The following is a 17,714-nucleotide window of genomic DNA, read 5'->3' as shown; positions in this document are numbered from 1 at the left end:
CGCGCCCGCTGCGTCACGTCCCGCCGAAATGGGCGTGGTCTAGGCCTATAAATACCGCTCGCAGGCAGCTATTATCTGATTTTTCATCCTTCAAGCGAAGCACACGCATCGCTGGAGCTGGATAAGAAGCCGCGCCGTCTGAAAGAAAGCACCTTCAGCGGGACGAGTCACTGAAGTCGCTGGCCGCGCCGCCTTCCTTGCCTTCCTGCTGCGCTATCCGGCGTTATATCCTTTCTCTGCTACTGTGTTTATGTATGTGTGTGTGCTCGCCGCCGCGACACACACTCCCATTGCACTAAAAGAGCTGGGCGTCTTTTTCAAGACGCCCCTTTTCCTGCATACCTGTTCTCCCTCTGTTCGAGCCGCGCACACCGCGCCGCTCACAGAGGATGTCAGGAGCGGGCGGTCACGGGGCTAGCTTTCTCTCTCCCTCTGTTCAAGCCGCGCAAACTGCGCCGCTCACAAGGGAGGCTGGAAGCGGACGGTCGGGGTTAGTTTTTCTTTACGTTATAAGAAAGCTACCCTGCCTTCTGCGCCCCATTCATGCGTCACTCACCGGCGAAAGGAGAAAGGTGTGTTTTTAGTCCCTCCGAGGATGGACTGACCTTCAATTTCTCATACATTTCCCAGTTCCCTGATCATGCGACTGGAAATATCAATATTGCAGCAGGCGAGCCTGTTTTAATACAAGCGCGCCTGCAAGCATACGCCGAAGAAAGCATGTGACGCTCTTATATGCTCGTGCATCCGAAAACCTTTGTGACCCCCCCTGTGGCTCAGTGGCGGAATCATTGGTTTTCCTCACGAGAGACCGGAGTTCGAATCCCGGTCTGGCGGCAGTTAAAATTATGCCGCCAATGCTTCGCTCTGTCAGTTCCCTGAAAAGCGACTGCAGATGTGCATTTTGCAGCCAACGAGCGCGTTGCACAACCCGCTCGCCTGCACCCAAACACCGTTTCTATGGTTTCCGTGCGTCACTGGCGAAAGGAGAAAAGAGCGTTTCTGGTCCCCCCGCGGACGGACCGACCTCCTCTTTCTCGTACATTTCTCATTCCCCTCTGAAGTTCGGGCGACTGGAAATGTCAGTATTGCAGTGAGCAAGCCTGTTGTAATACACGCATGCCTGCAAACAAACGCCAGCACGTTGACGCTCTCTTATAATACTCGCGCTAACTGAGTTACAATGTGTCTCCCCCTGTGGCCCAGCGGCAGACTCTCAGGTTTTTGCACGCGAGAGACCCGCGTTCGATCCCCGGGTCTACCGGCAGATAAAATTATGCCGTCAATGCTCGCTCTGTCAGTTCCCTGAAAAGGCGACTGCAGATGTGTATTTTGCAGCCAACGAGCGCGTTGTACAACCCGCTCGCCTGCACCCAAACACCGTTTCTATGGTGTTCCGTGCGTCACTGGCGTAGAAAAAAAAAAAAAAAAAAGAAGTTTTTCTGGTCCCGCTGCGGACGGACCGACCTCCTTTTTCCTATACATTTCCCATTCCCCTCTGGAATTCAGGCGACTGGAAATGTCAATATTGCAGTGAACAAGCCTGTTGTAATGCACGCAGGCCTGCAATAAACGCCAGCATGTTGACGCTCTCTGTTTCTATGGCAACTTCTCGCTCGTTCAGTTCCAGTAAATGTGACTGTTCCAGTGTATCCTGCAGTAAACAAGTCGGTTCTGTCACCCGCTTGCCTGCACACAAACGCCGTTTTTACGGCTACCCAGATAAATCCCATAAGTGTGAATTTTTCTGGTGTCCCGGCCACGGCCGATGGTGCTTTATGTGTAGAAAGAATGCCCACTGCCCAGTGCCCATCTCTACACACAAGCACAGCCCGTCACACAGGGCTCGCGCACATGAATCGACTCAGATCGATTGCGCTTCAAACATGGTGAATGTGCCCACTAACACCACGTTATGCATGTCTCACGGTTTCTGTAAAAACGAAACCAACGTGCATTCGCTTCACTCAAGCGAACGATGCTTTCAGTGTGGTAAATGTGCCCGCTGTCCCGCGCCCACATCCACACATAGACATGACAGTTCCTACGGGAACCGCCCAGCCCTCCCCCTCGCGGTTGACCACCGCAGAGGAGTCGAGCGCGGGCAATCTGCCCGCTGTTATCAGCGCGCCCCATGCCTCAAATGTCATGAGCGCGACGCTTGTGTTACAGCACTCCGAAGCCTCCCCATCGCTGAGCGAGCGGAGCGCGCTTCGTATTCAACCCCTAGCTATTCATGCGGACGCATGGGCAAAGCTGCCCGGGGTTTCGAAGTGGGTGCTGAACATTATAAAAAGAGGCTATTCGCTACAGTTTCGCCGACGCCCTCGCCACTATGTGGCGCGCGTCGAGACCACGGTAAAAACAGAAGTAGCACATTTACTTTGAGCCGAAGTGGCGAAACTATTGAGCAAAGGGGCCATAGAGCCTCTCTCTCAAGTTCAGAGCGAAAGAGGGCTATACAGCAGATACTTCCTGGTACCGAAAAAAGACGGGGGTCTCAGACCCATACTAGATCTAAGGCAACTGAACAAAGTGCTTGTGAAGCGACAGTTCAGGATGCTCACGACCAGACAAATCCTTGTGCAGATTCGCCAAGGAGATTGGTTTGTGTCAATAGATCTGAAAGACGCGTATTTTTCAAATACAGATAGCGTCACGTCACAGGCGATATTTGAGATTCGCCTTCGGGGGCCAGGCATATCAGTACACAGTCCTGCCGTTCGGTTTGTCCCTGGCACCCCGTACATTTACGAAGTGCATGGATGCGGCGCTCGCACCCCTCAGAATGAGAGGCATGCGAGTACTGAACTATTTGGACGATTGGCTGATTCTAGCGCAATCTCGCGCAGTGCTCATAGAACACACAACCATTTTACTCGATCACCTCGAGGATTTGGGTCTCAGTGTCAATTGGGCGAAGAGCTCTCTGTCACCCAGTCAGAAGATATCTTTCCTGGGCACAGAATTGGACTCGCTGTCCATGATAGCGCGACTATCACCACAGCGCGCGGTAGACATTCAACGCACAGCGAACTCGTTTCGCTGCGGCACGTCTGTCCCGCTCAAGAAATTTCAGAAGATGCTAGGTCTCATGGCCTCAGCATCATCAGTGCTCCAGCTGGGCCTGCTCCGCATGCGCCCGCTGCAGTTTTGGCTGAAAGCGCGAGTCCCACGCAGAGCGTGGGCATCCGGTTCGCTTCGCCTCAGGGTCAATCAGAAGTGCGTCACAACTCTGAAACCTTGGAGAGCGAACGACTGGTACCAATCAGGTGTAAGCCTGGGGACTTCCTCGAGGGTGAGAGTGGTGTCCACGGACGCGTCCACCTCGGGATGGGGAGTGCTGCTCGAGGGCAGACCGTTCTTCGGCCAGTGGTCGGAACGGGAAAAGCTCCTGCACATAAACTGCCTCGAAATGACCCACAGACAGTCCAACTGCTGTGGAAGAAATTCGGCAGAGCGGAAGTAGACCTGTTTGCGTCTCAAGAAAACGCTCACTGTCCGGAATTTTTCTCCAAGAGCAGGAACGCGCTGGCCCATGTGTGGCCCCGCCGCCCGCTCTATGCTTTTCCCCCCGTCTCTCTCCTGCCTCAGGTGATAGAACAGATCAGGGAAGAAGGATGCTCAGTATTGCTGGTGGCACCGTTCTGGAAAAACCAACCTTGGTTCCCAGTCGTGATGTAGTTAGCAAGTACTGCCCCGTGGCCAGTACCAGTGAGGAGAGACCTCCTCTCACAGGCCCACGGCTCGATCTGGCATCCTCACCCGGAACTATGGTCCCTTCATGTCTGGGCCATCAACGGGTACATGTTGGACTCCCTAAAGGAGTATTAAACACGATCACGCAGGCTAGAGCTCCGTCTACGAGACGGCTCTACTCCTCGAAATGGTCAGTGTTTTCGGGCTGGTGCACAGCCCGTGGTGTGTCACCCACAGACTGTGGTGTGACGGAGGTGTTTTCCTTCCTACAAGAGCTGTTGGATGAGGGCAGGGCCCCCTCCACGCTCAAAGTTTATGTGGCGGCTATAGCAGCGTTCTCAGGAACAACGCTTGGTCAGTCAATAGGAAGGAACGATTTAGTCATCCGCTTCCTTAGAGGGGCTAAGAGACTGAATCCTCCCAGACCTCCCTCAGTCCCCGTATGGGACCTTTCTACGGTTCTGGAAGCCATGAAAGGTGCGCCATTTGAGCCTTTACAGTCAATTGATTTGAAACACCTGTCTTTCAAGACGGTGTTTTTGCTGGCTCTCGCTTCAGTGAAGCGCATAGGGGATCTACACGCGCTCTCTGTGAGTGCGGCGTGCATGGAGTTTGGGCCTAATGACTCAAAAGTTATACCTAAGCACGGTTATGTTCCAAAATCCCTCAACACACCGTTTAGGGCGCAGGTTATCTCCCTGTCAGCCCTACCGGTCCCTGATGAGGAAAGAGACGCGAGCCTCCTTTCGCCAGTCAGGGCATTACGAGCTTATGTGTCTCGCTCGTCTGTTTTCAGACAGACGGAGCAGCTCTTTGTTTCATTTAGCGGGCGTTCTAAGGGACTTGCCGCGTCGAAACAGAGCCTATCCAGATGGATAGTTGATGCTATAGCGCTGGCATACGCCTCCAAGGGCATGCAGTGCCCGTTGGGTGTCAGAGCGCACTCCACGAGAGGCATGGCCTCTTCGTGGGCCTGGTCAAGTGGGATTGCCTTGCAAGATATTTGTATGGCGGCAGGCTGGGCCTCCCCGTCTACATTTATAAGGTTTTATAACCTAGAGGTTCCCGCCCTGCAGGCCAGGCTGCTGTCGGTCTAAGTTTACCAGTATTATCTGACCTGATGCTATCAGCTCAGAATGCTGCGTCTACTGAGCACAGCTCAATGTTCGACAGTAAAAAGTAGCAGCACGAGATGTGCCTGGGCAGACTGTGTAAGACCCACATTCCCCCATCAGTTCAGGCCGTACCCCGCCCTGTCTGTATGAAATTTGCGTCTCAGCGACGCTGCCATATGTGGAAGAGTGCGGCTTCGCCCCTCCCTCTTCCCGGACTCCCTGTGAGTTCCCTGAGTGATTGTGCACTATATGTACCCCGGGCTTTCGCCCTTGGGTCTTTGGTGTCAGATCTCAGCATGCACGGCGTTTTGCATTGGGTCCCCTAGCGTAAGATATCTTACGCAGTACGAGAGACCTCTCGTAAGAGAACGTACTCGGTTACTAACGTAACCTCGGTTCTCTCTAGAAGAGGGAACGAGTACTGCGTATCTTGCCGTGCATGCACACGCTCTGGTTGCTTCGATGATGAAAAACCAGATAATAGCTCCCTGCGAGCGGTATTTATAGGCCTAGACCACGCCCATTTCGGCAGGACGTGACGCAGCGGGCGCGAAGTGCCCTGATTGGGTCTGGCGTCACGCCAGGCCTCGCTCGATAGGCTGCTGCAGTTGCCGCCGAGCAGCCAATAGGCGCGCGAGCTGCCTCGCCTACGTCTGCATGCTGCCGCAACGCGTTTTGCATTATTACAAAATTAAGGATAATTTTTGGCTTCAATATCTCGCGGAAAAAGGATTTTCCCCTAGCGTAAGATATCTTACGCAGTACTCGTTCCCTCTTCTAGAGAGAACCGAGGTTACGTTAGTAACCGAGTACGTTTTATTCAGACTGAAATGTAATGTTTAATGTTCACATAAACGTATGTACAGTAGGCTACTTACCTAAACCAACTGGAAGTGTAACTCAATAAAATGAGCCTGTGAGAGAAGACAATCAAATAAGCAAAGATCTTTTGGAAATGTGTGTAGACACCCTCACAATCTTTTTTAGTAGAAGTATAGGTTTTAAGATTTTCCCTTGTCAATGGTCTGTAGAGGGAGGTGCTGAACCTTCAAAAATTTTGTTTGTCAACCTCAGGGGCTCAAACTAAATATTAGCCTATATGCACAGCTCCTATATCATCTTAAATCGGGAAAGAAGGAAATATATATAAATAAAATATTTACAGAGAAATAAATGATTCTTCAGACTGGGCAGCTAATAAAACAAGACAGGCTCTTTTAAAAAGGACGTCCATTCCATTGTGGTGTTGTCTTTAGATTTTGTGTTCAACAATATATAACAACACACAATTTGAGCCTTTAAAACTTTTACATTTTTGGCACAATCCATGAATATTGTACACTTTAGAGTCCATTTCTGTCTACATAAAATTACACAGAATATTTCAAATGAAATTATTTATAGGCTACATACATACATACATACATACATGTATGTGGAAAATGACCCACTAGCTCAACAGTAGAAGAAAAACAAATGAAATAAATAAAATAAACACTCTGAAAACTCGCTGCTTGTCTGCTATTTTAAACCAATAAAAAAGGGTCTCATCTTTAAGCTCCATTAGTACCAATGTATTTTACTTTCAGAAGGAACCTCTTGCCTTTTAATACCTGGCTTTATAAAGCATATTTGTTTTATTTTACTTTACTGAATAATTTTTACTTAAAGGTCCCATGACATGCTACTTTTTGTAGGCTTTAATATAGGCCTTAGTGGTCCCTAGTACTGTATCTGAAATCTCTTTCCAAAAATTCAGCCTCGGTGCAGAATTATAGCCACAACAAGCCAGTCCCAGAATGAGCTTCCTTCAGACGGGCCATTTCGGTGTCTGTAGCTTTAAATACTAATGAGGAGGAGAGAGGAGGAGAAAGGCGGCGCAAGGTGGAGGGTGGGTGTGGCCTTGACCATCTTGCGCAACGGTAACGTGGCGTGCATGTTTACGTTGGATATAGCAATGGCACGAAGACACGCAGTCGTTCAAGCATTTCAGTTTGACCCAGAATCTGATCCAGATGGAGAAGCAACGGATGAAGAAGTTGCAACTCAGCGGCTCCAGCAGGACGTTTCCGAATGGTTAGTTTAAAATATTATGTCTGGATACGGTACTTTATTCGGATGGTTTACAGTTATTATCATGTAGCTAACGCGAACCTACTGTTGCCTTTTCATGAGAGATCTGTAACGTCTGTAATTTATCTTATTACAATTACATCAAGCTCTGCGATCTTGAAATGCGGATATCGCGCGCGCCATATAACCAACAGGAAAACGGTTATCCAAATAACAAAGACTTGTACAACACTCGCGTTACAGTGCGTGTATTCACACACATAAACTGCATAGCTAATGTTACAGCCACATTCTACGTGTAAAATCTAGGTAACCATAAACAGTAAAGCAACACACTTATATATCATTAGTTGACTTACTTGTCCGAGGTGTGTAGCTGAGCCAAAGAGAGTGATCCAGACTTTAGTTTCAGACGTTCAGCAAGCCCAGCTCTGTATTGACCCTTCGGTGTTCATTTGTACATCCAATTATTGAGCAATTGTTATGCTTCGCTCGCTCAAAAGCCATGATATCTCTCGTGGACAAACTAAAATCGCGCGCGCGCGCGTTCCTACTTCCTAGCGCATTTTCTCATGGGCGAGAAATATTCTCTGGGCGGGCAAAGCAGAGACAGGGGAGGTAACATTTCCTCCTTATGACGTCATAAGGAGGAGATTCAAGATCAGCGCGTATGAGCCTCCATTTTCTCAAAGGCAGAGAAAGATAGCAAAAGCTCGATTTACACCGATTGACATTTTTAGAAACTTGGGGACTATTTACAGGCTAGGGGAACTCTTATTAATGTTAAAAAACCTCAGAAAGTGGAAATTTCATGTCATGGGACCTTTAAGAGCATCCACAATTTCCCATTAAACACACCTATGAATGTCTTTCAAATGTTCCATCATTTTGTCAATTGTTCATATATTTGGTTTCCCAAATACACAAATACTGAGAACATATGAACAACACATAGGCATTAAAGTTTCATTGGAACATGAGGGAAGGGAGATAACCTCACTAGCTGTCTGTATGATTACATATATCTTTGAGAATAACACTTCATGTCTTCTGAGACCTGCATTCAGTAATGAATACTTACTGGTTTTGTGTTTGTTTAGGGAGATCTGAGCTTAAACCAGTCTATAGAAAACACATTTTCCCTCAGTGATCAAATAAACATGTCAATTGTGTTAGTCACCAATTTCGCTACAAAAGTATGACAATTACATTTAGTAAATAGATTCAAAACAAGTGTGAGAATATCAGCAACAGATTAAAAAAAATTTTTTACATACCCACTCAGTGATAAGCCAACAAACATGCCAAAAAGGAAGAAATGAACACTCTGACGGAGTCGCATTATTGGCGTATCATGCAGCTGTGTCTTGTGTCTTTATTCACTTGATGGATTGAACTGGAAAATGAGAGTGAAAATATCTGACAAGATGAGTTTGTTGTAATTTTACTGGAGAAATTTGAAAGTCAAATAAAAGCCTGGCTAAGGGGGAGCTTTACAAACACAGCTATTGTAAGTAACATATTTCAAAACAAACATGCAACGGCCAATGACTGTTCCACACCCTTCAGGACATCCTGCTTTTAAACATGTTTCTGCATGCATGCATATACACTGTAAAAACTAAAGGAGCCTCAAATATCCTGTCGGATACTCAAGGAACTTCAAAATGTAATTTAAGTGCCTCAAAGCTCTTTCTCCTATAGTAGGGTTACTGGAGGAGCATTGACAATCTTTGAGGTTCTTGCTGGAACTAATGGGATCCTTTAAGCACTTTGTATTTAGTTCAGAGGTTCTGGAGTCACCTTTTTATTACCATGAGACCTCGAAGTGCTTTGGGGGAAAATAGAGGAACTTGAATGCGATAAAAGGTTTATTGGAAGATCTTTTAACATTTAAGTGGTTCCTGGAAGATCTCTTATGTTAAAGCCAGCATCTGGAGGAACCCAATGGTTCAGTGAGGCCAGAATAAGATTATTATTATCCTAGTATTATTATTATAGGCTACTTAAGTTTGATTCAGTATACATACCCAGGTGAAAAAGACGTACTATTAAATGTATTAAAAATGTACTTGAGTGTGTTTTTAGTAGGCCTACAATACAAATATACTTTAATGCATTTTTAATACATTTAACAGTAGCCTACATCTTTTTCACCTGGGTAGCTTACATTTATTTAGTATAGGCCTATTTTATTGATTAATTTAAACCTTAAACAACAACAACACTAATAATAATATTAATAATATGAAGAAGAAGAACCAGGAGAAAAGTTTTATTCTGTCACGAAACTGCTGCTATTCCTCTGCTGACATCGCTTCAGTGATCCTCGCGCTGCTCGCGCGCATCAGAGCTCAGCTGATCGTCATCGGGAAAGTAACGGCTCCTCTCATCAAAGCTTCCGCCGTTTGTTCGGCTCTCCTTTACAAGGTTTGTAAACTCAACAAATAAATATAAATACAGAGTCTACTCACTATATATTCAAACACACATATATATATAAACTAAATTTATTATACATTACTACGTTTTTACGGTTTTTACAGTGTTTACCCCTCGTTTATTGCACAGTATCGAAGGTTTTAGCCGCGATGCTATCTACGTTGATCTAATGAACAAATGGAAATTATTGACTTATTGTTTTAGATTGATTTAGTCATTCAATTCAACATATTCTGTACAACTGTGTCTTCAAATTGCTGATATAGCCTGTACTAATTTAGCTGATTCCTGCCTCATTGGGGTTTGTTATGAATAACAAAAGCAGGTTAATATAGTTTGGTCTGTTTTTGTTTAGCCTAACTTTACTTACTACCAGTGGCGGATTTAGCAATTCGGGGGCCCAAGGCGAAGGTAGGTAGGCTATGGGCCCCTCCCCCATCCAATCTTTAAAAGAGAACAAAAGAAATATGTACCGACTGAATGGTGGATAGGCAGGTAAAGCTAATCTATGGGGAAGTAAAAGTTAGAGAGGAGAAAAAAACGTTTCCTTTAAACCCTGCATACACTTCTTTACTCCTAAACAGAAACATGTTACAATGTTTACATGGTACAATTTCTGGTGAGCTATGTTTTTTTTTTTTTGCTTGACAAATTTCACCATTTCAATTCAATTCTTGTGATTTGATTCAATATTGACTCATTTGGGTAAATATTAGGTAATGTTTCACAAGATAGGCGTTACTTTTTCTCAAGAAAAAAAAAAAAAGCCCTATTGGCTGGTATAATTTAAGGTTAAAATAAGTAATATAGTACACATATTTAGCCAAATACTCTCTATAGCTTTTTTTTCTAGCCAATTAAATGGCTTTCCTGATGTAAATGTTCTCCAGCTGTTTTACCTCTTTCCGCGGTTGAAAAACACTTATTAATCAATATTATTTATGAATGAGGAATATACATTTCGGTAAGTTATACTGTATCTTTCAACATTGTTATTTCGTGTTTATTTACTATTAGCAAGAGATGATCAGTTCACGTGCCGCTATAGGAATCTGTCACGTCACATTAAAACGGCAAAACGGTATTTATTGTTTGAATTTCGTAATAGAATTGACAGAATCTGAGAGCTGAGATTTTTTTAAATATCATGATTCATAAGTAAACTTCTCAGTTTTGTCTGTCGATCTCCGTGTCCTCTTTGCTTCACGATTTTTCTGTGCGTTGGACGTTGTTGTTGCTGATCTGTAAGTTATCCCCAACAGTAGCCGTTAAAAAGGTGTGTCATCTTTGGCAGCGTTCCCAAATACTTATCAGAGTCTTTTCACTTTTTTCTTTTATTTGAGCCGCTTGGGTAACTTCGAAACTTAAAATTTTCGCGTTTAGACTCGTCTTGCTCGGTTTGTGTATTTCCCAGTCCTCCTGTTACTGCGTGTTGTTTATCTTTCGCGCCGCGCACCTTTACAGACTTTTTTGCTTTCCTCCCACTTCTTCCTTTTTTCAGCACCGCTTGGGTAGCTAGCTTCGCTTCATTTTTACTCTGTCTACTACTCTGTACACTCTGTCTGTCAATCACTTATTTTTCTCCGTCAGTTTTTTGGCACAGCAGATCACTTTCGCAGATGCGCAGTAAGTGAGATAATGGAATAGTCCAATGTAGTGAGGCGGGGGGCCCCCTCCTGTCTGCAACACTAATGATTTGATGCCATTTTTCGTAAATGGAGTTTTAGGAATATATAAATTAAAAATAAATTTAAAAAAAGCATAAGTTAATAGGGCATTTTGGGGGCCCCTAGGAAGCTCGGGGCCCAAGGCAATTGCCAACCTTTGCCTAATGGTAAAGTACGCCCCTGCTTACTACAGGTGCCCTCATTCTCTCAAATACTATTTTAAAGCCATTTACTGGTCAATACATATTAAGTTATGAATAATTTCATTTTGTTTCCCCAGAACAACCAGTACATTTCTAAAATAATCTGAACATTTCAGTGGCAACATTGAATTACAGTAAGTTACCTGCACCACATGCTTTATTACTATGAACTTTTCTGTGTGAAATTGTATTGTTTGACTGTGTACTTGTGTTTTTTAATCAGTTATTCTCTGAAAATCTTCCCTCATGCTCTCAAATCTCATTCATGTTACTCAGAAAAATAATATCAATATTATTTTATATTATTATTATCACTATAAAAAGCTATTATATGGCTTCAAAAGACTTACAACACAACCCATAAACATGAGTTTTTATTTTATTTATATTATAAATTATTATTTTATAATAGTTATAAGAGATTATTTTTAGGATCTTTTCTCTGACATTTTTGGAGCTTAACCATTTTTACATAAATTGTTGCATTGATTTGAACTAGACAAGTGTACATAAGAATGGTTTAATGAATGATTTACAAAAAAAAATTTTCTGCTTGTTTCATGCAGTGAAAGCGAACGGTGACTGGGGTTGCATTATGCCTGAGATCTGCTTTTGGGTTCCACAGACAGAAAGTCAAACAGGTTTGGAACGTCACAAGGCTGAGAAAATTATTTAAATTTCACAACTATCATTTTAATAACCTTACTAACAGTAAATGTTGTACTTTTTAGGGATCTCGGTAAGCTGAAATACAAGTTTGAACAAGAATAAAAATCCTCCTGTAGGCCTGAAAATCACTGAAGTGCCTGGACCATCCACCAGAGGAAAAGAGGAAAAACAAACAGAAAATGAAGCTGATGCACCTTTTCACTTTTCTAACTCTTTAAGTACCTCACATGTCCCTTGTGAAGATTTTATAATTGATTGCATTTTATGTTGCAGCGAGTAAAGGTGCGGTCACATTTTTGAATTTCGTGAAATTACACAGGCAAAAAAGTCCATTGACCATTGTCAGCAGTGTAGCGACGTAATGTATGAAGCACAGCTCACACAGGAGTCACTTTCACACAGCTTTCTGTTGGTCAAATCTAGTGAATTCCAGTGACCAACTTGGTCCCGTAGTGTCAATTTTGACCACAAACGAAATTGCTGATTGTGTGGATTCTTATTGAAATGACTGAAATTAACCAGTGAACATTCACAGAACAACAGATAATTTTACTGCACCTTAATACTGTTTCCAGGTCGAAGCCTCTACTTAATACTTACTTAATACTGTTTCCAGGTCGAAGACTCTATCTTGTTTCATGAGAATACTCAAAAACCATTTATGAACACTTCAAGTCACACATTTAAGCTTTTCAAAAGCCATAGTATGTACATTACAGTCTCCAGTAACGGCATCCCAGACTTCAACATTTTATGATTCAAAATAGCTGAATAACTAACCATCAGAGATTTCGGAATAGAGATAAAGGTTAGGATCATAATTTTCAGGAATATTACAGCACAATGAGTGTATATTAGCACTGTTTGTTTGTTTTTGGCATCTGATAGAGCTTTTGGACTTGGAAACAGTGATGTCAGACTTAACAAGTGGACTGAAACACAAATGTTTTAAAGTTAAGTGAAGATGGACATTTTTTATTAGTTTTTTTTACATTGATTTATTACATGGAACATGTGTTTCCATGCATTTTGTTGAAATGTCTTTTCTTGTATAGCCTATTGTATATGGTTGATTATTCATGTTGCTTATGTATTATACTATTTTTTTTGTGTGTATTCATTGATATTAATCTAGTTAGCTTTTTTCCCCATATGCATAGAAGTGTATGTATAAAAATGAATATAAAATATGTAATAAACAATTCTTATTTTGTATTTGGTTCAATTTGTTTATTATAATAGAAGTCAAAGGTAACCATAGTAACAACATGAAATTAAATATAAAAAAAAAAAATGAAATTTGGATCCTGGATGCACCCAAAGTGGTTCCACACAGTGCCTAATATAAGAGTTCCTCAGGAAACTTGTGTGGTTCTTCAGAGAACCACCCCTTTTTAAAGGGTGCCTAGAGGATCTACAGACGGTTCCGCCGGTGTGGCAAAGTGAAGAACCCCAAAAGGTTCCTCCAGGCACCTTTTATTTTTACAGTGTAGAGCAAGAGTTGAAATAAAACCGTATAACCGTACAAAGTAGGCACCATATCGCAAAGTTAAAGAACTGGTTCTGTGTTTCAAACGACTTGGGACTAAATAGACCAGTTTCGAGCTGACGTCACAGTTACGTTTCGGCGCTAGAGGCCATTGTAACTGGAGGCCATTGTACACCAAATCAGTATTAATTGTACCGTTACCTCTGATTCGAAGCTGATTTCTAAATTCTGCTTAATGTTCTATAGTAAGCTTTATACCTCTAATTATTCTGAACAATCAACATCCTCCTTTTTTGCCTCTCTAGATAAACCTAAGAGTATACTACCAGAAGATAAAGTTCTTTGTGACAAACCTCTAAGTATTAAAGAAATAACAGATTAAATTGATCGATTAAAAAATAACAAATCTCCTGGGACGGATGGGCTTACTGGAGAATTTTATAAGTGCTTTGCCCCAAAACTGGTGCCGTTTTTACTTAATGTATTTAATGAAAGTACTTCTGTTGGCCAGCTTCCACCAAGCTTAAATCAGGGTCTTATTACTTTGATACCGAAATCAAAAAAGGATTTATTATTGATTGATAATTGGCGTCCTATCTGTCTTTTAAACAATGACTACAAAATAATTGCGGATATATTTGCTGAGAGAATTAAGACCGTCTTAGACTCGATTATTGATCAAACACAATATGGTTTCATGAAGAACAGACATATTTCCAACAATATTAGATTAGTTTTAGATGTTCTTGATTATTCTCATCTGATTTCGGATCAAAGTTTTATTTTTGGATTTCTACAAAGCATTTGATACTCTTGAGTATCTTCCAGTATTGTCTGGAAAGATTTGGTTTTGGACCTTTTTTTAGTGATGCAGTTATAACTTTATATTGTAATGCCAACAGTTCAATTAAATTTAAACATGGGACTTATTCTAGATTTGATGTCAAAAGGGGTATACGTCAAGGTTGTCCTATCTCTCCCTATTTGTTCTTATTAGCAGCTCAACTCTTAGTAGACCATATCAAGCAAAGCAACCTTGTAGGTATCTCAATTGCAGGCAGGGAGGTGATCATCAGCCAGTTGGCCGATGACACCACTCTCTTCTTAAAAAATAGTGATCAAGTTGCAGTAGCTCTAGGGATAATTGATGCATTCTCTAAAGCTTCTGGCTTATACCTTAATATATCTAAGTGTGAGTTATTACCTATTACAGAGTGCGATATTTCATCCATTTGTAATATTCCTGTCAGAGAAAAAGTCACATATTTAGGAGTTGTAATAACTAAGAATCAAGCTACACGATGTTCTGAAATTTTTATTCCTGCTATTGACAAAACCCGTAAAAAACTTTAATGAAATATTTCATTAAAAGGCAGGGTCTTGCTTACTAAAGCTGAAGGGTTATCTAGATTAACATAATTATGCAGCTTTAGCTCTACATTTGGACAATAAAACTTGTAAAATGATAGATAATCTTTTATTCAATTTTGTTTGGAGGAATCCATTACTGTTGTAATGAACACGTATAAAAATGGAGTTCTACATTTTCTAGATTTTAAAACTTTAAATTACACTTTTAAAATTAATTGGATGAAACACTTCTTAAAATGCCCCTCTTCAATTTGGAACTTTATCCCAAATTATATATTCTCCCAGCTGGGTGGCCTACAGTTTCTTTCGTTATGCAATTATAACACTGAAAAATTACCTGGAAAGCTCTCTTCATTCCACAAACAAAACTTATTTATAAACACAACTTTTCCCCACATTCATATTTCATATGGAACAATCATAATATTCTCTATAAAAACAAGTCCTTATTTTTTCAAAACTGGCATGGTAACAATATTACGTTAGTACGTGATCTTTTTAATGAAGATGGGTGTCTATATACATATGGCGAATTCCTAGAAAAATTAAATTTTCCTGTCACGCCTAGAGAATTTGCCCTCGTTTTCGATGCTATTCCCACAGGTGTTATTACATTGTTTAGAGGTTTGGATAGGACTTTGTTTACCACACCACCTATTTTTGATCCCACTCAAACAATGGTGGGCAAGATTTGTCTAGTTCCATATTCTAGCAATAGGTCCATTCGTGCTCTCTTTCCGAAAGATTGTTACCAAAGCTTATGTAATTACCTATTGGAGCAATTTTGTGGATATTGGCCCTCATTTATCAAAAGTGCGTACACCAAATTTCCAGCGTACACCTGGCGTACACCCAAAACCACGGTGACTTTGAGATTTATCAATATGAACGTTGGCGTACGGCACGCTCAAATCCTACGCCAGCTCAGGAGGTGGTGTACGCACGTTTTGAGTGCGGGAATGCGCAGAAAAACAATTCCTAACACCACAAAACGCACTGACAAACTAAAAGATATGATATATTATGACCCACTGTAAAAAAAAAAAAAAACAACATAGTAGGCTAATTATAAACTTCAGTGTTTATTTTTGTGCAACATGGACTTCAATGTTTAAGTTGTGTGACTTTACCAAAGCATTTGATTTGTAGGCATATGTATTCCTTCAGTTGCGAGCCTGTGCGCTTTACCTGACGTTTCAAGCCTTGTTAAATACTTTCGCCTGGCTCCGCAGCGCGAGTCTCCACAGACTGCGCGCGCACCTCCCCAAACGGACGAGGCGTTTATACTCGACGCGCTCGCCGTTGTACTATTCTTTGAAACGATGGTTAGGCCAGGGTTAGGCCCGGCAGGTGTGCACGGACTGGGTTCAGTAATGAAAGGCTTTCAATGACCAACAAAATTATTCAGACTGACAAAATAATAAAAATGACATTCTTCTTTTAAATAATAATAGCCTAATAATACAAATAATAATAATAACGACATTCTTCTTCTAAATAACAATAAGTGTCATTAATAATAAAAATCTAGAAATCAATTTTGTTTCTTTCCACTTCCCTGGTTTCGCTTTCTCTTTCTCAAAGAAGTATCTCTTCTTTGCCGTCTTCCGTGTGTCCATGGCGTAAAATGAGGGCGTGGGGGAAGCGGAGACTTGAATATATAGGGGCGTGTTATTCTAATGACGATCGTTTTCAGCCGCGGCATTTATCAAGGTCAGGTATTGCGTACACCTGGATTTCAAAGGTACGCACAGCTTCATAAATCAGGCGGCGAGAGGAGTGTAAGCATAATCTTACGCCAACATATACGCCCGTTTCTACGCAAGATTGATAAATGAGGGCCATTGTGGACTGGAGAAAAGTTTGGTTATTGCCACATAAATACCTTATAGTAAATAAGGTATTTAGTCAGAGAAGTTTGTACCATTTTAACATATCTGTGTACCCTGTCTCCGAACATCATGTTGATGGGAGATTTTAACATTCATTTTGATAATATACTAACACTCAGTATAATGAATTTAAATCAATTCTGGATAGTGTTGACCTTGTGCAGTTTGTTAAATTTCCAACACACAACAAGGGACATATTCTGGATCTTGTATGCTGTTCAGGTGTCAAGCCTTTTAATTTTACTTCTATTGAATCTTCTATCTCAGATCATAAGCCTATATTATTTAATATTTCTCTTCCATTGGCAAAAGTTAAGTCTCAACGCTCTGTTTCATTTCGTAATATTAAGAATATTGATCTTAATGTTTTGGATGGAATGATTGATCACTCTGTAAACAAGTGTTGTTTTAATTCTTCTACATCTGACTTGGTAAATTTTTATAACAATAGTTTTTTTCAAATACTTGACAATGTTGCTCCTGTGAGAACTCGTATTGTATCCTATGTCAACTCGTCTCCATGGTATACTCTGGAACTTCGACATCAAAAGGCTTTAGGTCGCCGACTGGAGAGACTATGCAAACGAACTGGTCTTGAAGTACACAAACAGATGTACTCTGAGCATCTGGTTTCTTACAAGGCTGAGCTGGAAAACACAAAATCATCTTTTTATGCAAATGCAAGTATCTGTTTCAAATTTTTTTAGATCTAAGATTGACAATATTCATCAAGAACTACTTAATTCTGATTTAATGTCTAGTGATTATCAAATTGGACATAATCATATTTTTTCCCCTGCTAAAACTTTCTCTAACTTTGAGCTGCCTTCAGTTGATTCCGTCACTAAGTTGATCACAAAGTTTAAGTCTTCTACTTGCTCACTTGATCATTTACCTACTGTTTTAGCTAAGTCTTGTACTCATTCGATCTCTCCTATTATTACAGCTATAGTACGTTCTTCATTATCTTCTGCTACTGTTCCTTCATCATTAAAAATGGCCTCTATCTCTCCAATTCTCAAAAAACCTGGTGCCGATCCTAATGATCTAAATAATTATAGGCCCATTTCTAACCTGCCTTTTATATCTAAAAT

The 17,714-nt window shown here is 41.6% G+C and overlaps 1 protein-coding gene and 1 long non-coding RNA gene across 10 annotated transcripts in view; one reads left to right on the top strand and one right to left on the bottom strand.

The window, feature by feature from the left end:
- LOC309500083 (histo-blood group ABO system transferase-like) overlaps positions 1–17,714 on the bottom strand; it is a 39,454-nt gene that overhangs the window by 2,396 nt on the left and 19,344 nt on the right. For 5 of the 8 annotated variants that reach the window (XM_082171641.1, XM_082171645.1, XM_082171643.1 and 2 more), the window contains exons 2-3: positions 8,165–8,283; positions 5,693–5,728 (exon numbers count right to left, since the gene is read on the bottom strand). In XM_082171641.1, the coding sequence (XP_082027767.1) occupies positions 5,693–5,728; positions 8,165–8,229 (101 nt within the window). In that variant the 5' untranslated portion in view covers positions 8,230–8,283. The remainder of the gene's footprint in view (positions 1–5,692; positions 5,729–8,164; positions 8,284–17,714) is intronic. The other 3 variants (XM_082171639.1, XM_082171640.1, XM_082171644.1) reach the window with 1 other exon arrangement.
- LOC309500093 lies at positions 8,235–13,763 on the top strand. 2 transcript variants are annotated; one of them, XR_014206474.1, is made up of 4 exons: positions 8,235–9,317; positions 11,277–11,333; positions 11,766–11,840; positions 11,931–13,763. It is a non-coding gene; the product is annotated as an uncharacterized lncRNA (long non-coding RNA). The 2 variants fall into 2 exon arrangements; XR_014206475.1 differs by lacking the exon at positions 8,235–9,317 and having other exon boundaries at positions 9,958–11,333.

Source organism: Leuciscus leuciscus, assembly GCF_965113295.1.
Source record: "Leuciscus leuciscus genome assembly, chromosome: 5".
Taxonomy (NCBI): domain Eukaryota; kingdom Metazoa; phylum Chordata; class Actinopteri; order Cypriniformes; family Leuciscidae; genus Leuciscus; species Leuciscus leuciscus.
This window is presented reverse-complemented; position numbering and strand designations above follow the sequence as displayed.